Source organism: Ursus americanus, chromosome 30 (genome assembly GCF_024610735.1).
Source record: "Ursus americanus isolate L20-20 chromosome 30, mUrsAme1.1.p, whole genome shotgun sequence".
NCBI classification, from domain to species: Eukaryota; Metazoa; Chordata; class Mammalia; order Carnivora; family Ursidae; genus Ursus; species Ursus americanus.
This window is the reverse complement of record NC_142156.1, coordinates 8,290,550-8,314,360: the sequence shown is the minus strand read 5'-3', so window position 1 is coordinate 8,314,360 and position 23,811 is coordinate 8,290,550. Positions and strand designations below refer to the sequence as shown.

The 23,811-nt window shown below is 50.9% G+C and overlaps 2 protein-coding genes across 6 annotated transcripts in view; one reads left to right on the top strand and one right to left on the bottom strand.

The window, feature by feature from the left end:
- The window catches only part of USP30 (ubiquitin specific peptidase 30), a 27,823-nt gene extending 8,260 nt beyond the window's left edge, over positions 1–19,563 (top strand). For 2 of the 4 annotated variants that reach the window (XM_045791494.2, XM_045791496.2), the window contains exons 4-13: positions 1,756–1,859; positions 6,137–6,235; positions 6,800–6,845; positions 7,681–7,775; positions 12,840–12,899; positions 13,400–13,486; positions 14,103–14,183; positions 14,284–14,503; positions 16,301–16,421; positions 16,830–19,387. In XM_045791494.2, coding sequence (XP_045647450.1) covers positions 1,756–1,859; positions 6,137–6,235; positions 6,800–6,845; positions 7,681–7,775; positions 12,840–12,899; positions 13,400–13,486; positions 14,103–14,183; positions 14,284–14,503; positions 16,301–16,421; positions 16,830–17,094 — 1,178 coding nt within the window. In that variant the 3' untranslated portion in view covers positions 17,095–19,387. Of the gene's footprint in view, positions 1–1,755; positions 1,860–6,136; positions 6,236–6,799; positions 6,846–7,680; positions 7,776–12,839; positions 12,900–13,399; positions 13,487–14,102; positions 14,184–14,283; positions 14,504–16,300; positions 16,422–16,829; positions 19,388–19,440 lie in introns of those variants that run through there. The other 2 variants (XR_006778450.2, XM_045791495.2) reach the window with 2 other exon arrangements.
- On the bottom strand, positions 19,416–23,811 carry ALKBH2 (alkB homolog 2, alpha-ketoglutarate dependent dioxygenase). 2 transcript variants are annotated; one of them, XM_045791498.2, is made up of 4 exons: positions 23,094–23,811; positions 22,319–22,746; positions 21,192–21,390; positions 19,416–19,729 (listed from the first exon to the last, which is right to left on the bottom strand). In XM_045791498.2, the coding sequence occupies exons 2-4, from the start codon at positions 22,593–22,595 to the stop codon at positions 19,423–19,425; spliced, it is 783 nt and encodes a 260-aa protein (XP_045647454.2). In that variant the 5' UTR covers positions 22,596–22,746; positions 23,094–23,811; the 3' UTR covers positions 19,416–19,422. The 2 variants fall into 2 exon arrangements, with proteins under 2 accessions (XP_045647454.2, XP_045647453.2); XM_045791497.2 differs by having other exon boundaries at positions 22,319–23,811.

The window sequence follows — 23,811 nt, the reverse complement described above, 5'->3', positions numbered from 1 at the left end:
TTCAGGAGCTCTTAATATGTTCTGGATATCAGTCCCTTATCAGATATGTGATTTGCAAACCTCGTTCACTTTCACAGTTGCACGGTATCCATAACATCAAGATATTATTACTTAGCGCTTTGCCTCCAGGCCTTGTTTTCATAAACAGGCTACAGTGAGTGTTCTTGTTTGTGCTTGTATCGCACACGAGCCTGTGTTTCCCTAGCGTAGATCCTGAGAGAGTCAGATTGCTAGGGTATGAATTGTAGTAGACATTGCCAAATCGCCCCACAACACTTTAGGCAAAATTAGGCTAAAGGACATTAAAATTTTCCTTAGGAGGAAAAAAGCTAACGGACAGGCTGCCTGAGGAGTGGAGGAGGAAGAGGCAGCGGAGGAGGAAGAAGGGAAGTAGGGAAGTACAGTTGCCTTCCTAATGGGCTCTCTTTGTTCTGGAGGGTAAAGGTCTGACTTCAGGCTAGATCTGCCCTGATAAGACGAGCCTCAGGACTTAGCACTGGCTACCAGGGCTGCTGCTTCTCCCCAGCTTACCACCCAGAGTCACCACCACGTTCAGTAGGGATGGAGGTGGCCTTGCTCAGAACCTCCCGAGTCAGAGCCTGAAGTGTTCAAAGGAATGTCTCAAGTTCACGAACTGCAAATCAAAGGGAGATATAGGCTAGCTTAGTTTTCCTGGAGTTAATTGAACTTGGGAAGCTGCCCTGAGGTGACAGTCCCTGTGTTTTTATCTCCCACACTCTAGCAGCACTGGCCCAGTGAAATATGCTGTGGAAGGGGGCGGGCGAGATCAGGAATCAGCAAACTATGGCCCGTGGGCCACGTCTGCACCACTGCCTGTTTTGTCAATAAAGTTTTATTGAAACAGCCGTACCCATGTACTTGCTCTTTACAGCTGCCATCGTGGTAGAGCAGCCGAGTTGGGTAGTTGCTGCAGAGCCCGCAAAGCCGAAAATGTCTCCTGTCTGACCCTTGACAGGAAAAGTTGTCCAATCCTTGATCTAGCTGTAATTATAAACTCATGAGCCCATCACACGTGTATTTTTGTTCATTAGGCTTGATTCTACTTATGATTGAAAAGTAAACTCAGGGGCACCTGGGTTGCTCAGTCGGTTGAGTGTCTGGTTCTTGGTCTTGGCTCAGGTCTTGATCTCAGGGTCATGAGTTTGAGCCCTGCGTTGGGCTCTGTGCTGGGGGTGGAGCCTACATAAAAGAAGAAAAAAAGAAAAAAAAGAAAGAAAAGAAAAGTCAGCCACTCAGCAGCCCCCTTCAGGCTGCCACATGCGTCTTGCTGCTTTACCGTGATAATCAGAAACTCCAGGGCAAAGAGGCACAAGCGAAGGCCCCGTGGCCCCAGAGAGAGTCCTGTAGAGGGGAGTCAAGCACTGAGTGTGGGTTGGACTGGATGACTGTTGAAAGGCCCTCCTGCCCTCAGAATTGTGAGTTAAAACCATTTCATTCAGTAGGACTCTTGCAACAGCTTATATCGATGATGGTAATTCAAATAGCTGAAATCAATTACTTCGTTTAAATGCTACAGGCTCATGAAAAATCACATTCATTCAGGAACCACGCAGTGCCTAACAGCCCTCTAAGCCTCGGGTAAGGCTACAAAGAGGAATAATGAAAGAGCTATAGTTCCAAGGTGAATTTTACAGCGAGATGCTTAATTAGCTTTGATATGTTGTGCGGGGCAGGTTTCCTGGTTTGTTGTTATGCTAGTGAATCTAATAATTGCATTACCTTTTTGGTTTCCAGCTCTGTCCTGCCAAGAAGTCACCGACGATGAGGTCTTAGATGCAAGCTGCTTGTTGGATGTCTTAAGAATGTACAGATGGCAGATCTCTTCATTTGAAGAACAGGTGAACACCCCGTTGGAAATCCTGCCCACTAATGCACTGGGGCCTGCGCTGGCAATGAGGGCTGGAAACTAGCCTCATTGCAGCAGCATGAGGAATAAATGCCAGTGTTGACCTTGCACTTGCCTGGCCAGACCTTGTACATTTCTGTGGCAGTTTAGTATTCTGGGACCAGATCACGAACTTTGTTCCTGTTCTCATGGTCAGAGGAGAGAGACAGCTGTTTCTGTTTTTGTTTTTTTTCACCCAGTAGGTGGAAGGCTTAGCAAGATAGGGTTTAAACAGTTGCCAAAGAGCAAGCCTCTTTTTCGTCCTTGAGTGACTTTGCACTTGATTGGTTGCTAGGGACACCTGGGTCCTTCAGAGGGCGGCAGGTGGCTTTACCTTAGAAGCTTAGAGGTTCAGGGGAGACCCTTTTTTGAACCACACCCTCATTTAAAAAAAGAATCCGGTTTTCAAGGCTAGATTGATTGAAGTGGCCCCCGACCTTGAGCAGCTGTCATGAGCAACCCCAGGGCCTTATTCCAGCCCCTCATACCCCCTTTCCCACAACTACAGAGTCACTGCTGTTTTTGGTCTTGGCCACTCTCCTCCGCCTCAGACCGCTATTATGGACGGCAAGTCTGAGGCCGAAGCTGAGCCAGTGAAGTTGTAGGGACAAGTCATGTAGCCTCCAGTGATGTGCCGGCGCGCCCTCCCTGGCCACTCCAGCTGGCGTTGGCCTGCTTTGTGTTGACTGTTTCTGCCTCCACCGTCCAGACACTGGACCCGAGAAATGGGAGATGGCCTTTAGGCCCCCAAAAAGGTGGGCCGGGAGCGAAAAACATTCAAAAATGTTGGAAAGTGAGGTGGGAAGGCTTTCCAGCTCCCCTTATTTTTAAAGACTACCTCTGTTTCCATTTTAGTCTGATGCCACACAGGTGTTCCTTTTTATTTATTTTTTTAAAGATTTTGTTTATTTATTTGACACAGAGAGAGAGAGAGCCAGTGAGAGAGGGAACACAAGCAGGGGGAGTGGGAGAGGAAGAAGCAGGCTCCCAGCGGAGCAGGGAGCCTGATGTGGGGCTCGATCCCAGGACTCTGGGACCACGCCCTGAGCCAAAGGCAGATGCTTAATGACTGAGCCACCCAGGCGCCCCGCAGGTGTTCCTTTCTAAACATGGTGTTGATGGTATCAACTTTCTTACAGTGCATCTCGATGAATCCCTTGTATACGGAAATGTTTTTCCATTTAGAAAATGCTTAACTAAATCCTCCTGTGGTAGCTGGCATGATTTAGCTGCATTTTCCTCTCTCTAAACTGAGACAGCGACTGCGATTTAGTCCCAAGGACATCGGATACCTTGTCTAAGTCCCACTCTTCTGTCAAGGACCCGCTGATGTCCCAGGTCCTCTTGGGAAGTGTTTCCAGCGGCTTCAGCCCGCAGCAGTCACTGAGCCACGCGGCGCTGTAGTGTGCGTGGAAAGAGGCAAGCGTGGCTGGCCGGCGGCCTCTTCCTGTGTGAGGGCAGCCAGAGCTTCCGGCCCGGGGCCTGGTGCACATCTTCGTTACTCCTGATCTCGTCAGTCAATGGCAGACTCGCACTGCCAGCACTTTCCGTGTCTGGAGCTGGTGCTGTGGGGGTGTGTTGGCCAGGCGCTTGCCTCACGTGAATTCTCTTGAGTTCATCCTCACGGCAACCCTGTGAGGACTCACTGCGACAGTGCCCATCTTGCAGAAGAGAACACTGAGGTTCAGAGAAGCCCCGAGTCACACAGCTATTTAAGTGGCAGAGGGAGGATTCGGGCCAGTCTGATGCTAAAGTGCACACCGAAGCTCCACCCTCTTCTTTGAGACGTTCCTTTTCTCAAGGCCAAGTAGCTCTGTGGCTGACTGTGATGGACTCGGGTTTGGTCTGACCCCAGCCGGTCTTGGGATTTTTCTCCCTGGTGAACCCCCGCTCCTGCTTCAGATGCCTTGTCTGTGCGCCTCGCTGGAGAAGCTGGTGGTCCTTCAGGCCCTAGCACCTCCACTAGATAAATAGCCAGGCTGCCCCATCTACCCCTGGGTTGTACGTCCCTGGAGGGCCTGGCCTTATTTATCTTTGAATCTCCCATCAATCACTCTCTTGCTCACTGCCATTCATAGCCTAGGAGGGGATTCATTTATAATGTGCAGCAGATGTTTATCGAATGCCTGCCTCAGTCGGGGCCTGTCGAGGGCCTGGGGTTGTGGTGGCAAACAGGACTTCCAGGGCTCCTGCTCACAGGGAGTTCATAATCTAGTGGAGGACTGTGGACAGTAAAGGGGTAATTGCAAGATCTGCTAACGAGAAGGTAAGCGTGCTGATGTGCTAGTGCGGGTATGGGGGCATGGAGCTGGGGTGGGGCGGGGGGAAGCAGTGGGGAGACTCCCTTAGGTAGGGAAGGCTCTTCTGGAACGAGAGGTTTTTTTCTGAGGCCTGAAGTCTGAAAAGAAGGGAGGCCTGTGAGGAGCTGGGTGCAGAGTGTTCTAGACCGGACCAAGCAGGGTGAGAGCCTTGAGGATGCCTTGTTTGGGGAAGGGCAAGGGGGCCCGCGTGGCTGCGGCCAGAAGCAGGAGGGCAGCGGAGGGGAGGGGCTCGGACCGTGGCAGGCAGCAGATTGTGCAGGGCCCTGGGGCGCCCTGGGTCGGAGTTGGGCTTCTGCTCTGCATGCACTGGGGAGCGAGCCACTGGCGGCCCTGTACAGGGACTGCTGTGACCTGGACCTGCTGTACTGCCCCAGTGGGGCAGAAAGAGCCGAGAGGAAAGTCGGGAGGCCGTTGCAGACGTCCGGGCCGCCGATGACCTGGCTCAGACTGGAGGTTGAGGCCGGGGAGACAGTCCTCGGAAGTTTGGGGTGTCTGATGGAGGTAGAGGACCACCCGCTGCACCGGCAGGAGGTGGGACGGGGTTTATGTCAGGGAGGGTCCTTGCAGGAGGGTCTCCTTCAGGACCTGCCTTTTTAGCAGGAATGTGAAGGATGGCAAGGAGGCAACTGTGTGGAGATGGGGGCGGGCTCCCCAGGCGAGGGCGTGGGAAGGGCGGGCCCTGAGATGGAATTGTGTGTGCTGGCTCCCGGAGAGGGAGGCCGGGGCACAGGCGGGGTGAGCAAGGCAGGGGGCACGAGGGGCCAGATCACGTCCTTGGGCTTTGTAGGCCAGCTGAGGAAGGGGGGCTTACCCACCAGTGAAAGCCACTGGGAAGTTGAAAGCAGAAGAGTGAAGGCATCTGCCTCTTAAAAGAACACCCCGGTGACTGCAGGGGGAGCACAGGGGGTCAGTGCCTCTGGGATTTAGAGGACGAGAGACCTGCCCGTCCCAGAAGAGCCAGGGATGGCCTTGGCTTTTGCGGAGAGCAGCCCCTGCCATACGATGCAGCAATCCACGTCCGGGTGTATGCCCAAAAGAATTGAAAGCCGGGACTCCAGCGGCTACTTGTACCCCCATCTACATAACTGTGTCATTCACAGCGGCCGAAGGTAGAAGCAGCCCGGTGTCCATCAGCTCATGAACGGATAAACGAAATGCGGGGTGTGTGTGTGTGTGTGTGTGTGTGTGTGTACACATGCAGTAGAATATAGATACATGTGCGTACTTACATATTTATATACACACACGATGGACTATTATTCAGCTTTACGAAGGGAGGAAATTCCGACGCGTGCTACACCACGGATGAGCCTTGCAGACATTGAGCTCAGTGCAATATGCCAGTCACAGAAGGACGAACTCTGATTCCTTAGGCAAGTTTCCGAGAGTAGCTGGATTGCTAGAGGCCGACAGAGGTGGCCGCCCGGGGCTGTGGGACGGGGGTGGGGAGTCAGTACTTAATGGGGCAGAGTTTTCGGTTGGGGAAGCTAGAGAAGTTCAGAGGCTGGGTTGTGCTGATGGTCACACAACGGTGTGAACGTGCTTAACCCTGCAGAGCTGTACGCTTGAAAACGGTTAAAAACTGTGTGTGTCGTGTGTGTACTTTACCACAAAAAAAAAGGAGTAGTCCGGTGGCACGGAGGCCAGGGCCCTGTTGACAAAGCTGAAACAGGCTCAGAGACAGCTGGTGTGAAGGCAGCCCCCTCCCCCCACCAGCTTGCTCTCCTCTCCCCCCTTGGTCCCCTTAGTTGAGGGCCTTTGTTGTGAAGATGTCTGGGAGATAAATTTCCACTTAATGGAAATGCCTGAACCTTGAGAAGGTGGGGAGCAAATTCTGCCCCGTTAGCTGCAGGGGGTCTGCACACAGGGCCCCCTCGGGCCTCTCTGAAGCTGCTTTGTCCTTTGACAGGATGCCCACGAGTTATTCCATGTCATTACCTCCTCCCTGGAAGACGAGCGGGACCGGCAGCCCCGGGTCACCCATTTGTTTGATGTGCATTCCCTGGAGGTAAGCCCTTAGTATTTCCAAGACATGCCCGTGGTTCGGGCATATTTCATAGGTATAGATAGGGAACACGAGTATAATCTTTGTGCAACTCTGACCTCAAAAGTAAGTCTCGGTAAAAATCAAGAGTGGGCGTGGGGCTGGGGGATTGTCTTAAGCTGCAAACTTTGCAATTGGTGACTTTGGTTAAGGGTGTCAAGGCTCTTTAAAATGATTCGTTGCTGCAATTTGTGCTGGCTTTGAGAAGAAAAGGTATTTTCCCCCTATTTAACAGAGGGCACAAGGAGCCATAGGAATGCTAAATGAATCCTCATTTCCCTGGAGGATGATAAAAGTTAACTAATAAAGGGGTTGGGGGGGAATGTTCCAGAGAGAGGAAATGTGTTTTTCATTTGAGGAAGAATTAGGTACAGTAACCAACCAGAGAGAATCATTAGGGCTACTTTTACGATCTCTGGTTAAAAATTGGGTTTAAGTGGTGCAACCAGCAGAGAAGCTTGTAAGCTTTAGGAGCAGGGTGAGGGGGCAAAAGGGTTTTCAGTCTGTTTTTTTTCTTTTTCCCTACAGCAGCAGCCAGAAATAACTCCCAAACAGATAACCTGCCGCACAAGAGGTAATCGTCCCCCTTGCACTATATCACATAAGACGGGTACTTTTGAGATGTGACAATGGTTTGCTTGTTTTAAAAAACAACAATTTTTTTCTGGGGACATCCGGTCCTGCTTGAACTCTGTGCACTTGCAAAGGAACCTGGGTTGTAGCATCTCATTTAAGCCTCACAGCAATGGTGCGAAGTTCATTGTGGGGATAATCAGTTAATCATTGTCCCCATTTCCAGTGAACCAAGGCTCACTGAGATGCAGTGACTTCCGGGGTCATAAAACTAGTAAGAAGCAAAGCCAGGACAGAGCCTAGGGCCGCCTGACTCTAGGGCGTGTGTTTCTGACTAGCCTGGCACATTTGATTCCTCCAACTCCCATCCTATCAAAAAAAAAAAAAATCCTGTTTTTCAGAGCTTGGTTATTCTGATGATTTTCATTAGTTTATCTCACTTTCTGGAATGTTCACTTGTGGTATCCTTCCTTGGACATCTCAAACTTCTTAAGCAAATGCGAAACTACATTACTCAACACCAATTCCTTTTTTTTTTTAATTTTTTTTCCTTTCAAGATTTTATTTAAATTCAAGTTAGTTAACATATAGTACAAATTCCTTTTTTAAGTGTGGCTGTACCCATTATACAGAAACCACACTTAAGGACTTGCATAAATTCTCCTGTGAAGGGAATGGGTTGTCTTTTTGATGGAAGTCAATAAGGAAAACTATTTCAGTTTACTTTTCAGGAACATTTTTTTCTAAAGAGGGAGTTGCTACCAAATACTAAAAAGGAGGGTGAGTTTTGAGGTTGGTGCCAAAGGTGGTATGACAAGACATGTTCTGTGTTCCAGGGTCACCTCACCCCACGTCCAATCACTGGAAATCTCAGCATCCTTTCCATGGAAGGCTGACGAGTAACATGGTCTGCAAACACTGTGAACACCAGGTAAATGCAATACCAGCGCTTGATCGTTTCTGGCGAGGTTTTCCTTCAAGTTGAGACTCTGGAAGCATCTGGAGAGCGTGTACTGACGTTGATAGATGGCATTTGTGGTCGCCTGGGCTCTGTGCACTTCTTGGACAGACCGCCTCCCTTTAGTCAGTGCCCACATGTCCTTTGACCCTCAGATGACATCTTTTGCACTGAGAGCAGGAGACCCACTGCGGATTGAAAGGAACTGAGTCTCGAGGGTGGGTCTATACTGACAGTAGATACAACAGATTCTGTGGTTTGTTGGGTTTTGGGGATTTTGGTTTTGGTTTTGTTTTGCTTTCGATGTTTTAAAATTTGTATTTAGAAAATTTCCAACATAAATACAAAAATAGAGAATTGTGTAACTATCACCCCGATCAATTTTAGGATCACCCCCCCATACCCATTAGCAGTTACTCTCCATTTCCCCCACTGTTCTAGCCTCAGGCGACCACTAACCTGTCTATCTGGTAGTTTTTCCTGTTCTGGGTATTTCCTGTGCATGGACCCATACAGCACACGGTCCTTTCTGACTGGCTTCTTTCACTCAGCTGCGTGGTTTTCTTTTATGCCATTAGTGTGGTGAGTTGCAGTGCTTGATTTTTCTAATGTTAGACTAGCCTTGTGTTTCTGGAATAAACAACCCTTTATTGTGATGTACTTTTTACATGTATTACTGGATTTGATTTACTAATATTATCTAAAGGAGGTTAGTGTCTACATTTATGAGGAATGTTGGTCTTAATAGTTTTCTCGTAATGTCTTGTCAGGTTTTGTTATGAGGATTATACTGCCCTCACAACGTGAGCTGGGAAGTGTTCCCACATTCCCTGAAGGACTTTGGTTGAGATTGGTATTGTTTCTTCCTTAAATATTTGGTAGAATTATCCATTTCTTTTTCTTTCTTTAGTGTTATTTTTGCAGAATTTCTTACGAGACTTTGCTGTTAAGTACATACACATGTACTAATTATGACGGCTGACTCTTACTGTCTTGATAAAATGTCCTTTTTATCTCTGGTAAGACTCCTTGTCCTGGAGTCTATTTTGTCTGGTTAGTTTCCATGGAAGTAGTGTTTCTTTCTTTCCTTTTTTTTTTTTCCTTAATTTTGTTTATTTATTTGAGAGAGAGAGAGAGCAAGCGAGGGGGGGCAGATGGAGAGGGACAGAGAATCTCTCAAGCAGACTCCCTGCTGAGCGTGGAGCCTAACGCTGGGCTCGATCTCACAATGATGAGATCGTGACCTGAGTCAAATCAAAAGACAGATGCTTAACCGGCTAAGCCACCCAGGCGCCCCTAACTAGTGTTTCTATGGGATCTCTCTTTCTGTTCTCTTATTTTTGACCTAACTTTGTCTTTGTATTTAAAGCGTGGCTTTTGGGGGCACCTGGGTGCCTCAGTCAAACGTGTGCCTTCAGCTCAGGTCATGAACCCAGGGTCCTGGGATCGAGTCCCCACATCGGGCTGCCTGCTCTCTCCCTGGTTGTATGCTCTCTCTCTCTGACAAGTAAATAAATAAAATATTTATAAAAAAATAAAGTGTGGCTTTTGTAGATAGCATATATTTGGGTTCCGTTTGGCAGTTTGCCATGGTGTTTTGGGTTCAGTGCATTTACATTTAACATACGTATGTGGTTGGATTCAGGTCTGCTAATCCACCGTCGCGGTTTCTGTTTGTCTCATGTAATTGTTTTGTCCTCTGCCTCCTTTCCTGCCTTTCTTTGGGTTAATTGAATACTTCTTAGTATTCCATTGTAATTCCTCCGTTGGTTTTTTAGCTCTGCTTTTTACATTTATGTGTGTGTGTGATTACATCATGCACCTTTCACATATCATGGTCTAGAATTAATATACTCCCAGTTTACAAAACTAGAGTTCTAATTTCCCACTTTTTGTGGTGCTTTTGTCATATACATTACACACAATACTGTCATAATTTTTGCTTTAACAGTTATATGAATTTAAAAGAAATTTTCAAAAATGTTTTCTATTTGCCATTTTCAGTGTTCTCTGGTCCCTTCTGCAGACCCAAGTCCTTTTGAAGTTTTTTCCCCGTTAGCCTAAAAAGATTCCTTTAACATTTCTTACATCTCTTGGCAACAAATTCGTTTAGTTTTCATTTATATGAAAATGCTTTTCTTTTGCCTTTTTTCCCCCCCCAAGAATAGTTTGTTGGGTACAGATTTGGGGGTTGACAGTGCTGCTGTTGTTTGGGTTTGGTTTGCTTTGATTTGTGTTTCTGACTGAGGTAATTTGGCGCCTCGGTTTGCAGTCGCGGTGTCTCGTTAGGAAGTGGATGACCACGGAGGCCGTCTCAGTTTGTGGAAGGGAGATGGGCCCGGCAGAGTCCGGGTAGCGATCGCCCGTGTGTCATCTTACAGCAGATAGAAACCTTCCCTCCAGATGCCTCCCACCACTGACTTGCTCTTTCACGATGGAGGGAGAGGAAGGGGAAGATCTAGGTGGAGGGTAGCGCAGGAAATCAGACCTTCCCGAAGTCCTTCGGCGGTGACTCTCCGTACCTTGCCCACTGGCTCTGAAAACCACACCGAGCAACCTGGCAGGGGCCGAGGGAGCCTCAAGGCCGTGAGCGGTGAATTCCCAGCGGTCGTTCTAGATAACCAGTCTCTCTCCTCGCTCCCCACTGTTCTCCTCCCCCTCTACGCACCCGCAGCTGGCTGTGCACCTCCTCCTGGTCCCCGCCACGGCCACCTGTTGCATGTGAAGCAGTCTCCAGATTGCACTTGAACAGCAGGCAAAAAACAGCTGACATGTGGCCTGTGGTATCAAAGCAGGAAGATGGGCCTAGAAGCCTGCGCATGGGAGGGTGAGAGCTCCCCTTCAGGGGTGGAGCCAAACCCTGGAGGGCCTTGTCTGCCCTTGAGTTGCCACCCCTCTTCCCACCGCTCAGAGCACCCCCCTGAGGAAATGTGACTTGCCCCAACGTCACAGAGCGGCACAGCCAGGGCCCTACCTCTCAGGGTCCTTCTCCCTCCCAGCCTCACCCACCCCCAAACTGTGGAGGGGGCGCTCACTCGCCTGCCTTGGTTACTTTCAGTTCGTCACTTTAAAGGCATTGTTCTGGTGGCTTCTGGCCTCCACCGTTGGTGAGGCACAGCCAGCATTGTTCACATTGTCCTCCTGTATGTAAAGTGTCACTTTTCTTTCTCTGCCTGCTTACAAGATTTTCCCACTAGTTTTGTGTTTTGGCAGTTTGTCCAATTTGTGCCCAAGTATTGTTTTCTTCGTATTTGCTTGGAATTTGCTGAATTTCATAAATCTGTACATTTATGTTTCTCCCCAATTTGCACGTTTTCTTTGGCCATTATTTTTCCCCAAAATTTTATGCCCCGTTCTCTCCTTGTTGGTCTGTTTGATATCGTGCCACAGTTCACTGAGGCTTGGTTCATTTTTCTTCTACCTTTTTCCTCCATGTCCTTCAAATTGGGGAATGTCTGTGGACTTACCTTCAACTTCATGAACTTCGTTCCATCTTCACTTTGCTTGCTTGTCCGACGACCTTTTTTAAAAAGATTTTATTGATTTACGAGAGAGAGAGAGAGAGAGAGAGAGAGAGAGAGTGCATGAGCACCAGAAGGGGGAGGGGCAGAGGGAGAAGGAGAAGCAGGCTCCCCGCTGAGCAGGGAGCCAATGTGGGGCTCAATGCCAGGACCCTGGGATCATGACCTGAGCCGAAGGCAGACGCTTCACGGACTGAGCCACCCAGGCGCCCCCCCGCTGAACTTTTCATTTTAGTTGTATAATATCCATTTGGTTCTTTACAGTTTCCATTTATCTGCTGAGACTCTCCATCTGTCCTCCACCAGGACTAAATCACTGTCTTCCTTTGTGTCCTTGAGCTTGTTATCATAATTCTTTTTAAGGTCGTCGTGTTAACTTCAGTATGCAGGTCACCCATAGGATCCTTCACCATGGCCCATATTGTCTTCTTTGTACTGTATGTCTAGTAGTTTTTTGTTGCATATTTAACTTTGTAGTAGAGACTTTGGATTCTGTTATGTTTCTCTGAGAAATAATGAATTCTGTGCTGATGAGTCGTTAACTTGGCGGAGCTCAAAGCCAAACCGTCTTCCCCACGACAGGCAGCAAAATCTCGGTGTAGTCTTTTCAGCTTCTAGCTTCTGCTTTTTTGCCAGGCTCCCGGAGTCCCCCTGCGTGGGTGTGCGCACGCGCGCGTGTGTGCCTTGGAATTGGGCAGCGTTTATACACTGATCTGGGGGCTCATCCTCTCGGTGGCTGCCCTCTCTCTGGGATTTCCCCCAGCCTCTGTACCAGCCCTGAACTCTGTCTTCTGATACCGCCATCCGGTGAGACTGAGGCTTTCTGCCACCCAACACTGGACTGCCTAGACTGGGGAGTTCCTCAAGCAAAAAGTCACACAGTGCAAATCTCACCGGGGAGTTCCTGTTTTCCCGGGAGTTGACAGTCGCTCTCCAGTCGTCCGAACACTCGTGTTTGTTTTGGTCCAGAATCTATATGCATTATCTCAAGGAGAGCTAGTCTAGCCAGGCTACTTTGCCATCACCAAAAGCGGCAGCTCTTACCCTGTTTTATCATCGGGGTTTTTTTTGCGGTTAATAACATAACAGGCGCATCTTTCCATACACTCACACATTCCTCTACTGTGTTAGTTTTGACAGCACGCTATTCTGTGGACATAATTTATTCAGTCATTCCCTAGAAATTTCCACTATTCACATTTTGCTGTTATAAATAATGCTGGATGAACATCCTTATAGTTTGGTCCATGGTTGTTTCCTGAGGATAAAATCCGTACGTTGCCGGCTCAGGTGTGTTCTCTTACAGGCAGCCTATAGGCTGTCCTTCCGCATTACCGCGCCTCCTGCACTGGCAGGGCTGTTTGTGTTAGAATTTGCTTCTAGGCCAGCACACCGTGTTTCATGTCAGTGTCGGGCGTCTAAATATTAAACCGTTTCATGGGCATGTGTCTTCCCATCTCTAAAGCTCTGACTTGAACCTACGTCCTTTCTGGATTTTCTGCAATGTTTGTTTCAGAGTCCTGTTCGATTCGATACCTTCGACAGCCTTTCGCTGAGCATTCCAGCTGCCACGTGGGTATGTACTGAGCGATGGTTTATTCGGGGTCCGTTTTGGAGACATCGAAAGCCGAATGGGCTTTGAGACACTGTGTAGCCGAGGTACTGTGCGTTACTCAGACACACGGTTGGCTGAACCAGTCTTGGTTGTCATGTGTGCACCATGGCCCGATCTGGGGGGAGAAGAACGTGGATGGTTTTCCTCTGGCTGCAGGAATTCAGCTTTTTTCAGCACACACGGACATATTAGTGTCAAATTCAAATATCTCTAAAACAGTGTGGGAGTCCGTAAGTTTCTGCAGTGTTACGTACACCCTCATAGCCTCGAATCTGCCCCCAATAGCAAGTCTGGGATGCTCTGAGCTCCACGTTTGCTCAGGGATCGTCCAGTTGCATCTGTGAAGCTTTATTGCCCCCATTAGCAAAGTAAAGCCCTGGGATCGCGTTGCCATCTGTTAATAGTTTCAGTGTAGCTCTCCTTTGAATTTTAATTGTGAATGTTGTTTTCTGGTGCTAAAGGGGCATCCGCTGACCCTGGACCACTGCCTTCACCACTTCATCTCATCCGAATCCGTGCGGGACGTCGTGTGTGACAACTGTACGCAGGTATGCCCCTAACGCCCAGTCTCACCCCCCCAGCGGGCCTGCGTGTCCTGACGCAGCAGCTCTCACACCACTGCTCTCCACTGGCCTGAGCTCTTCTGACTATACCCAGGGGGCTTTTCAGCCACAGCCACGTAACTTGGCTAGGAAGTCGGTAGCCTGTGGACCAGAGCTCTTTCCCAGATGAGTTTACCTCATCCACAGAATGTTTAAAGAAAAACTGTGAGCGCTGTGCTTTGATACAGGACCTCTGCCCCCCTCACCCCCGGTCTCACGCCCTGCCCTCCCGACACTCACCTGCCTGACTCCCCTGAGGGCTCGAGTGTCCTCCTCTGAAGAAGGGGAGCCGTGGGGAGCAGAATTTCTGAAGACACGGAACAAAACAGATGACGTGCCACGGCAGAGCGCCTGCGTCACGGCATCATTTCTCGTCCCCACTGTCACTGTTACTTACCGACTAAAACAGTGAGAACGACTCACGATTAACGGGGCCGCTGAGCTCCTTTCGCAGGTGCAAGTCCCCGCCGGCTGAATGCAGGTGTAAGGCCACCCTGTCTGTGGCCGTCCCCAGGTGTTTCATTTCAAGAAATTCTGCAGAGCGCTGTCTCTCTGATTTCAGATCGAAGCCAAAGGGACGTCGAATGGGGAGAAGGTGGAACACCAGAGGACCACGTTCGTTAAACAGCTGAAACTGGGCAAGGTGAGCACCCCCCCCCCCGCCTTGTGGGCTTTGCCTCGGGGCCGCTGTGCTCCCGTGTCCCGCCCCCAACACGCAGTGCCCGTGTCTGTCCCGCCCGCAGCTCCCGCAGTGTCTCTGCATCCACCTCCAGCGGCTGAGCTGGTCCAGCCACGGCGCGCCCCTGAAGCGCCACGAGCACGTGCAGTTCAACGAGTTCCTGATGATGGACATCTACAAGTATCACCTCCTCGGCCACAAACCCGGCCAGCACAGCCCCAAGCCCAGCGAGGCTGGGGGGCCCCCCGACGACCTGCAGGATGGGCCGGCCGCCCCCAGCTCAGGTGTGTGTCCGCGGAGCGAACGCGCGGGACCCGCGGCACAGGGGAAAGGAATTCGGCGTCGCCGCCTTCTAGGGCCCTTATGCCACGAGGGGAGCTAGGCCAGCCGTCGCTTCAGTTCTCGAGAACAGCAGGATTGGGGGTATGGGAGGGAAGATTCCTTAAAAGAGGTTGGACTTATATAGTAATGAGGTATATGGTTTTGAAAACGGCATCACAGTTGAAAAAATATGGGAAGACAAGCTTATGATTGCTTTCTGATCGTTTGACTGAACGATAATTGGCTCCTAGCATTCCAGTGAATCTCTTCCCCCCGGCCCGCCCAGGAGGGTCGTGTCGTTTATACCGATGTGGGAGGACAAGTTCGGGCTAAAGATCACTTCTTCATTACTGAGTTCCACTGCTGTCCTCACTTGAGACTAATCGCCGAGTTGGGGCCCCAGGGAGCAGGTAGCTCTTACGACCCTCGGTCTTGATGAGGGGAAAATCGAGGCCCCAGGAGGTGAAATGACTGGTCGCAGGGCAAACATCAATCCGCTGGAAGAACGGGCTCCGGAGGCAGCGCTGGGCAGTTTTTAAAAGATAACTTGTCTAACACCTTGAGTTCTTTAGAATTACTCAGATGAGGAAAACCCACCGACTCTAAGGGCTCCGAGCCAAACTCCCTACCCGCACCTGCCCCCAGTCAAGCCGGGGGCCTGGCTTCCCCACACCCCGGATGCTCTTTCTCTCACAGTTGTGTGGCCTGGCAGGACGCCTTTCACAGGGAGACTGTGTTTTGCCTTTTCTCAGAGGATCGGTAGATGAACGCCAGAGCAGCCGTGGTGGGAAGAGGGCTCAGTGTTTGGCCGCAGGTTTAGATCCAGAACCACCTCACCCTGGATCCCTCCTCTCCCGGCCGGGGCTACAGGTCTGCTCGTGGTCGCAGCATGCTGGCCGTGGCTACTGTACGGCCAACAGGGGCCTGCTGGGTACTTACAGGCCCTCGCGTAGGACACTTGAAAGGAAAAGAGAGATCAGTAGCTCCATTATTTTATTGACACCCCTCAACATTTATCAACACAGTTACATGTTGGTTTTCTTCAGAAGCTGGCGATTAAAGAATAGAGACTGTTGAGGTCAGTGGTTCTCACCAGGGAGTTTTGTCCCCCAGGAAACATGGGCCAGTGGCTGGTGGCATGTTTGGTTGTCACAGCCGGGAGACGGGTGTTCCCGGCATCTGGTGGGTAGAGGCCAGGGATGCTATGAAACACCCTGCGATGCCAGGACAGCCCCCACATCCGAGAGTTACCCAGCCCGCGTGTCCATAGTGTCAAGGTCGAGAAACCTTGGTTTCAGTTGAAATGCCAGTAAATTAGCTACGGCCTCACTCCGGCGCATCTTCAGCAACAGGGACACGGCTTCAAGATTCACGAGGCTGTCACGGTGAGCAGCAGACCAGGAGCTAGACACCCTTTTCCTATTTGGGATTAAGAAAGTCAAGGACAAAAAGGTAGGGGCACCTGGGGCTCAGGCGGTTAAGTGGGGTCTCAGGGTCTTGGGATCGAGTTCTGCATCAGGCTCCTGGCTCAGTGGGGATTCCGCTTCTCCACCTCCCCCTGCACTTGCTCTCTCTCTCTCAAATAAGTAAAATCTTAAGAAAATAAAAAGGACAGAATGGTAGGAATCAACCCAAAACAAAATGAACTACGTGTTCCTTTGCAGCATTGTTGGGGAGCTAAGCGCAAGGTAATTGAGGCCGTGGGGTGTTCTCCCACAGCTACGGCTACTGTAATCACCTTGGGCCTTTCTGTCTTCCAGTTCTGAACCAGCCCGGGGGCCCGAAAACACAAATTTTTATGAATGGCGCCTGCTCCCCATCTTTATTGCCCCCCCTGCCGGCCCCGATGCCCTTCCCGCTCCCGGTGGTTCCGGACTACAGGTGAGCTGCTCCGGAGAAGCACAGTCTTCATTTCTCGTAGCTGCTGGTTCTCTTGGTTTCCAGAATTAGCTTTGCACAGAAACGGATGACAACACGGACATTTGTTCTTTCATCTTAAGGTGTAATTTCACTATTACACATTGCTGTTTATTTTTGTCCCAGATGGAAAGCATTTTAAAAATAAGAATTCTAAAAGTACATAAAACTTAAATATGTGTGTTCTGTGTTGTATACACGTGGGAATGCATCGGTCTGCATTTTAATGGTCGTGTAGTATTCGCGGGTACGGAGGTACCCTTGTATCACGCCCCTGTCACCGAACAGCTAGGATTCTTTTACGTTTTATTCTTGTCCACGACCCTTCTTTTTTGTGTCTGTAAACGGCTTGCATGTGTTCCTTCCATTCAGCTCCTCCACGTACCTCTTCCGGCTGATGGCAGTCGTGGTCCACCACGGAGACATGCACTCGGGGCACTTCGTGACGTACCGACGGTCCCCGCCGTCGGCCAAGAACCCTCTTTCAACCAGCAACCAGTGGCTGTGGATCTCCGACGACACGGTCCGCAAGGCCAGCCTGCAGGAGGTCCTGTCCTCCAGCGCCTACCTGCTGTTTTACGAGCGGGTTCTTTCCAAGATGCAGCACCAGGGCCGGGAGTACAGGTCCGAAGAATGACTGCCCTGCCCCAGAGCTGATGGCACTGTCCACGCTGGAACCAGGCACGATCTGACTGTGTGTGCGTGCGCAAGCAGCCCCGCTAGAGTCCTCAGCCTTCTGGTGTGTTCTCAGCAGGCTCCGTGCAGGAGCTGCTGGCCCCCATTCAAACCAAATCCGGCTCCCTGAACGGCTCTACTAGTGTGTGCTGGATGGTGTCCTCGCTGTGCTCCGACAGCATTCATTCCGTCTAGAACGTCTTCTTACTCACCTGATACAGGTAATTAAAAGAAACTCAATTCCGGAAGCCACCTTTCTTTATATCTGGCTATGTCAGGTGTTCTCAGAGGGGAGGTAACTGTCTAATCCTCCAGTCGGTTCCAGCATAGATCCTTTATTTTTAATAAGCAGGCCCATAAAAATTGGTGAAATTATTAAAGGCAACAATTTAGAAGAAAAGTGCCTTTCACTTCTGATTGCTTTTGTAGCACGTCCATTCTGGAAAATACACATTGCTAAGACCCCTCTGAACAACTTTTGAAAAGCTCAGCTCCGAGCTTCCAAGTTTCTCTGCGGAGAGCAACAGGACGGCTGAAAGACGCCTGAAGAACACCCGCCTTCTCTTTTTGTGGGTCTTTTCTAATCTTTGGATTCTTTATATGTTGTCAAAGCGCACCTGCCAAATCTGCCCCCCCACCCCCCGGGGGACGTTCTTGCACCCCTCCATCGGTCGTAGTGAACGGCATCCCGCTCACTCTTCCTGTCGGCACCCTGGCCTGTCGGCACCCTTCAGTCAGACTGAACAGTGGGCGGAGCAGCACGCGCTGACCCCTGCGCCTCCTCCGCTCTGCACAAAGCCCGTCCGTACACGAACCCCCCCACCCCCCCGGTGGACGGCTGTTATTCCGAATTCTCTTGCCCCTACAGCGCTCCCCGAGGTTTACAGGTGCAGCTGGGGGCTGTGGGAGAGGACAGTCCTTGCCTGGATTCGGGAACTGGGGTCAGAAGGGCACTGACCACAGGGCCGCAGTCGGGCTTCCTCGTTTGTCAAGGGAACAAACTTCCTCCTTCGTCTCAGCAAGCATCAAAACCCCAGCCCTTTCCACAAAAAAGAAAGTTTTCAGTTTGTAAAAACTGTCCTTGCAGCTGACCATCTAGTATTGTCACTTTGTTACAGGTCCACATTCTAAATTTATTGGCTCCCCGCAGCCCAATACAAAAACTGTGTTGAGCATTCTTTTCCCTCTTTGGAGAAGTCTCATGAATAGAGGCCAGGGCCACAGGAAGTTTGCGGACACAGTAGTATCTATGCTTTAGCTAGGTTTTTTATTTAAAAAAAAAAAAGATACCAAATTCAAACAGACTCTTCCGAGTTAAGATTTGGAATCAGAGCTTTCTAAAAGGTCCCCCGAGGTGAGGCTGAGAACTGGGCTTCCTCTGGTGGGGGCGGGCTGGCAGCCACTTCTAGACCAGGCCTGGGTGTCTGCTAAGAGCGCAAGGGGCCCAGGTGACCGCCATCCCGCCGGGCCCGGCACACACCCCGAGGACTCCAAACTCACGACCGATTGAACACGTACTGTGAAAGGTTCTCCAGGCCGCGGACGTCAGGGAGAGAGGGGCAGCGTGAAGTGTTCGAGCCCTTCACTGCTGCTGACCCCTTCCCGGGTGCCGTCGCAGGCCCTGGCTTTGATGTTGAAACGAGTACAGCTGTTCTGCCGGAATCTGGTGGAGCAAAGGCCCAGTGCGTGACCTTACGCTGCTTTGTGAGGCTGTAGCTTTCAGTAACTGCTCTTCGGCCACCGCTTCCTCTTTGAAATCTGCCACTAAAGAGACGCCGGGCACGGAACGTTGAGCTGTAAGCAGATGGTGGGTCAGAGGCCAGGGTTGAGCCAAGGCTGTAAATGTGAACGGTATCCGTGCAAGGTCTCTGAACCGGACTTAAAGCTGACTTCCTCATTTTGTAAATTATTAGGCGTTAAGTAGCAGCCACATCATCTTATTTCTAGCTTTAAGTTATTTACACAGCGGCTTCTCTTGGCAAAAACCTAAGTTAAACTAGTAGTTTATGCCATAATAACTGCTGATTTATGTATTTGCTAAAGGTACCTTTTGTATCTGCTGTGTATTATAGTAATAAAAGAATCTTTTTGTTAGGAAAAAGAAATCCACTGGTATTCTTTCATAATTGGCCAATTTGATACAACCATCCTCTTTCGAATTCTGCATTGTTATGTAACAGGCCCCGGGCTTGGACAAAGCCTTTCCTATGTTCCCTGTTGGGAAAAGAGATGCCAGCTCCCTCCCGGAGCAGAGAGGTGGGTAGAAAAGTACAAACCACCGACCAAGTTTTTACTTTTTATTGGGCAGAATTTTGCGAAATGTCAGATTGACCCGTGGAGCCAGAATCTTCTTTCGTACGGGGAGACTGTGGTACCAGTGAGCGTTGGTCGGGTGGTTCATCATAAGCAAACTTCCGTGGGCCAGCTGAAGCCTGACCACCTCCACCTTCCGGGTGGCCTTCTTCCCCCGAGAATCCTTATGCCGGAAGAAGAAGTCTCTGCAGGCCCCGAAGGAGACGGAGGCTATGGGGCTTCCGGGAGCCAGTTCTCGTTCATCATCTCGGTGCTCTCCGATGTGGTCATAGCCATCTTTATACCTGCAGTGAGAACACAAGCCCAGTTTACAAAACAGCCCTCTCCTGGGCCGTGCCAACAGGGCAGAGTCCCCACTTTCCTACAGCGTGACAGGTGCCACGAGCAGCCCCTGCTGTGGGTCTGCAAGGGCCGGAGGGCCTCATCTGGGTCTGCAGAGGAGCCAAGCCTGAAGCATTTCCACTCAATCTTGTCCTGTTTGATCGGATGCTTTAAAATGGAACTCAGGGGCGCCTGGGTGGCACAGCGGTTAAGTGTCTGCCTTCGGCTCAGGGCGTGATCCCGGTGTTCTGGAATCGAGCCCCACATCAGGCTCCTCCGCTATGAGCCTGCTTCTTCTTCTCCCACTCCCCCTGCTTGTGTTCCCTCTCTCGCTGGCTGTCTCTATCTCTGTCGAATAAATAAATAAAATCTTTAAAAATAAAATAAAATAAAATAAAATAAAATAAAATGGAACTCACCAAAAGCAGCCAAAAACTCATCTTGGGGTTTTCCCGGTTCATGTGTGTAAACCTTTAAATGGTTTCTCCCCACACTTAGAATAAAAAACCCCGACTTCTTGCCAGTTTGACCCCTGCCCGTCTCTGAGCTCGTGGTAGCCCCCTCTCCCTCCCCTCACGGCTGCTCCAGCAGTATCCGTGGGATTTCTGCTCCGGACACACTCAAGCCCCCTCTGCTCTTCCTCCGGATGTCCGTGTGGCTTGTTCCCTCCCTCTACGTAATCTCCAGCTCCAACATCCACACCTCGGGGACCTAACCACCTCCCCCTAACCTCAGGGCGATTCTGTCCCCCAAGGGACACTCAGCAGTGTCTGGAGACATTCTGGTGGCTGTGACTGGGGAGGGGATACTCTTGGCATCCAGGGGGTGGAAGCCACGGAGGCTGCTCACATCCTACAAAGCACAGGGCAGCCCCGACAACAGAACTATCTGGCCCAAAACATCAGAGAATTGCTGGTGAGAAACCCTGCCCTCAACCCAGACCCCTTCTTCCTAGCCATCCTTAGCCAAATCAGCCTGTTTACTTTTAAGACACTTATCAACGTCGGAAATGATCTTGTGCAATGGTTTGTTCATGAGAGAATCACCTCTCACTTCCCGAGGCAGCCTGGGCTCCGTGAGGACTAACGGCTGATGCTGTCCCGGCCACATCCCTGCTGCACTAAAGGATTCGTTGTACAAGTGAATAAAATACGGATCTTAACTCTAGGGAACAAACCGAGGGCTGCTGGAGGGGAGGTGGGTGGGGGGATGGGTAACCGGGTGACGGGCATTAAGGAGGGCACGTGATGTGATGAGTACTGGGTGATTACTGAACTCTACATCTGAAACAGGATGTCCTATATGTTGGCTACTTGAATTTAAATTAAAAAAAAAAAAAATCCTAAACTCCTGCTTTCGGAAGAAGCAGCAGATTTATACAATTCAGTCCAGTAGCCTAAAAAAGAAAAGTAAACAGAATATCACCTGTTGACAAGCACAAAGTTGAAGGTCTCTCCCGTCACCACAGAGACACGATCCCGGACACGCTCCAGAACTGGGATCCAGGGCTTTGGAGACAGAGTGAGACCTGAGAACGTGTAGGTCAGCCCTTCGTTGCCATAGGTCGCTTGCTTCCTGGGCACACTGTGCCACCTCCCGAACACCTGGACCCTGGCCAGCGCGCCTGTGGAGACGAAACACGGCGGCTCAGAAGAGCAGGCGGCGAGCAGCCCACACGCTTGCTCCCTGAGTATTCAGGATCGGAAGGGAACTGAAACAGGAGGAACATTTCACATCCTGACCACGGAAAAAATCACTGTGGCTTGCCTGAAATGTTCATGTAAGAACAGTGATTCTTGTCCTAGACGTAGAGAAACATGCTCTTGTCCAATTTTTTTTTTTTTTTAAACACCATGCCTTAATTGCCTGAACTCCAGAAGCATAGTAAGAGGCCGCAATGCAAGCAAGCTGAAGTCAGGCTACACGCTAGGGTGATCCTGCCAACCGTGGGGACTAAGGGTGTGGGGCCCCAAAAGAGAGGAAGCTAATGCAGCTAAGGCTGTAGGCTGAGGTCTCCCGTGGGCTCTTCTCTGCCCCCGCGGGCTCTGCCACGTTGCAGGAGTTCTAGACTGTTAGGTGTCCCCCCCCCCCACCCGCCACAGGGTTATGCTGGGAACTCCCCTGCGGGGGAATTACCTGGTTATTTGCTGTCTCTCCTACTAGACCAGTGGCACCTTAGAGTCACCTGGAGGCTTTCTGAAAACACCGACAACCAGGCTGCACAACCCCGCCCAGCTACTCCGATTCAGCTGGTCTCGGGCCGAACCCAGAATCCTTTTTGTTTTTTAACTTTCCCAGCGGATTCTCATCAGCAGCCAGGTGGAAAATCACTCTCAAGTCTTGTCAGCTCCTGGTGGGCAGGCAAACTTTTCTCCAGTTTATATCCCAAGTGCCCAACAGGGTGCTCGGCCCAGAGATGCCCAGAGAGTATGTGTTGAATCAGGTAATGAAGTCACCAGTAATTAACGGCTCCCAAGTTCAGATCTCTCCAAACGGAGAGCACTAGTTTTTATCAAACAAGTCTTCAACACGCCCCGCAGTCCTCTGCTTACCTGTAAAATACTCCACTTCCTGCTCCAGCTCCTGGAGAATCTTGTCTGCTTCGGCTTTGCCAAACAGGACTGTGTAATCACAGCTCAGGCCCTCGGCTCGGATGTGCTGCCAGCTGGGGCCAGCCAGGTGGCCTGCATTCCCTGGGGTGTCCGTCCTGGGCCTTTTCCTGCTGCTTTCCTTGTCTCCTCTCAGCCCCGCTGCACCTTCTCTGCTCGCCTCCTGCTCCCTCTTTCCTAAAAGGCCCCCTAAAGCCCCCTTCACCAAGAACCTGTCCATTCTGTCTCCACAAAGCGAAGACCTGGGAGCCGGGAGCAAGGCAGGGAGATTGCCCAGGCTCTGACCTCGATGCAAAAATTAGCTTGGTGGCCGAGTTGTCCCACAGAACTTCTCCCCAGTATATTCAAGTTCCCACTTTTAACACCATGTCCTAGAAAGGAAGTAGAGGATGTTGAAGCTGGACCGGTCCCTCAGGACGTCCTGGGTCCCCCACACCTGGCTATGCATCACAATAGGCTGGATGGCTTGCAACACCCCAAATGCCTGCATTCCACCCCAAAGCACATGACCTTCTCAAGACAGCCCACCCTGGCACGCCCGGACAAGGGAAGGGGTTTGCCTAAAGTCACCCAGAGAAGCAGATTCCCGGTCTCCTTTCCCCCGCCCCGCTACTGACCCGCCCTCCCAAGCCAGTATCCCCTTAGGTAAGTATAGTGATCCTCGAATGGCTAGGATTCAGAATCTGAACTCAAAACAGTTACACGGGTTCACACGCACGCCGAACTCTGACAGAAAATAAGAACTGTGACAACGAGCGAGCGTTGGGGGTGTGGGGGAAGGGCGCGGGCTCTCTCCGACTCCCCGTACACCAGCCGCGCAGCCCCGAGCCCTGAAAACACCGGGGGCGGGGCTGGCGGTAAAGAAACGACGCCGGGGTCGTAGCGTCACTTCCGGGTGGATTCCGGGGCCCGCTGGGAAATGTAGGCACCTCGGCGAAAGTGTGGTGAGCGGCTCCCTAGCGCCACCTTTTGGTCTCCTGGGCGCACTGCAGGTTTTCCGCCTAGCTACTCGTTCCTTAGTGGCCGAGGATCCTCTGCGGTCTGGGAGCTGTTGTTCGGTGTCACCTCTCCCTGGGCGTCCGGACAGGGATGTGGGCCATCCGGTGGGAGCACGACCCCATGGTTTCTGTGTTCGTCTCCAACACTCGGGCTGTGTGGGTCTTGCATGTCGCTTACCGCCCCTGGGCTTGAATAGCTTCACCTGGACAGTGGGGCTATACAACCTTCGCCGTGGGAGCGCTGTGAGGATTAGATGACAGGACGGGCGAGGAGTGCTTCTGTGTTCCAAATAAATGTCGGGTTCCATTATTGCACCTCATTTTTGTTGACTGTCTCCCCCAGTGCAATGAAAGCTCCGTGGGATTCGGAGCCTTTATTTTGAAGCTTCTTAGTGCACAGATCTGCGGATTTTGACAGAAGTACACAGTTGTGTGACC

What these genes read in the sequence shown, in the direction of transcription:
- ALKBH2 (XM_045791497.2), bottom strand. Translation starts at nt 22,595, where the DNA reads ATGGACAGGTTCTTGGTGAAGGGGGCTTTAGGGGGCCTTTTAGGAAAG. An exon ending in GGAAGTGGAGTATTTTACAG is followed by an intron (nt 21,391 to 22,318) that starts GTAAGCAGAGGA and finishes TCGTCTCCACAG; the next exon opens with GCGCGCTGGCCAGGGTCCAG. An exon ending in AACTTTGTGCTTGTCAACAG is followed by an intron (nt 19,730 to 21,191) that starts GTGATATTCTGT and finishes TTCTCACTGCAG; the next exon opens with GTATAAAGATGGCTATGACC.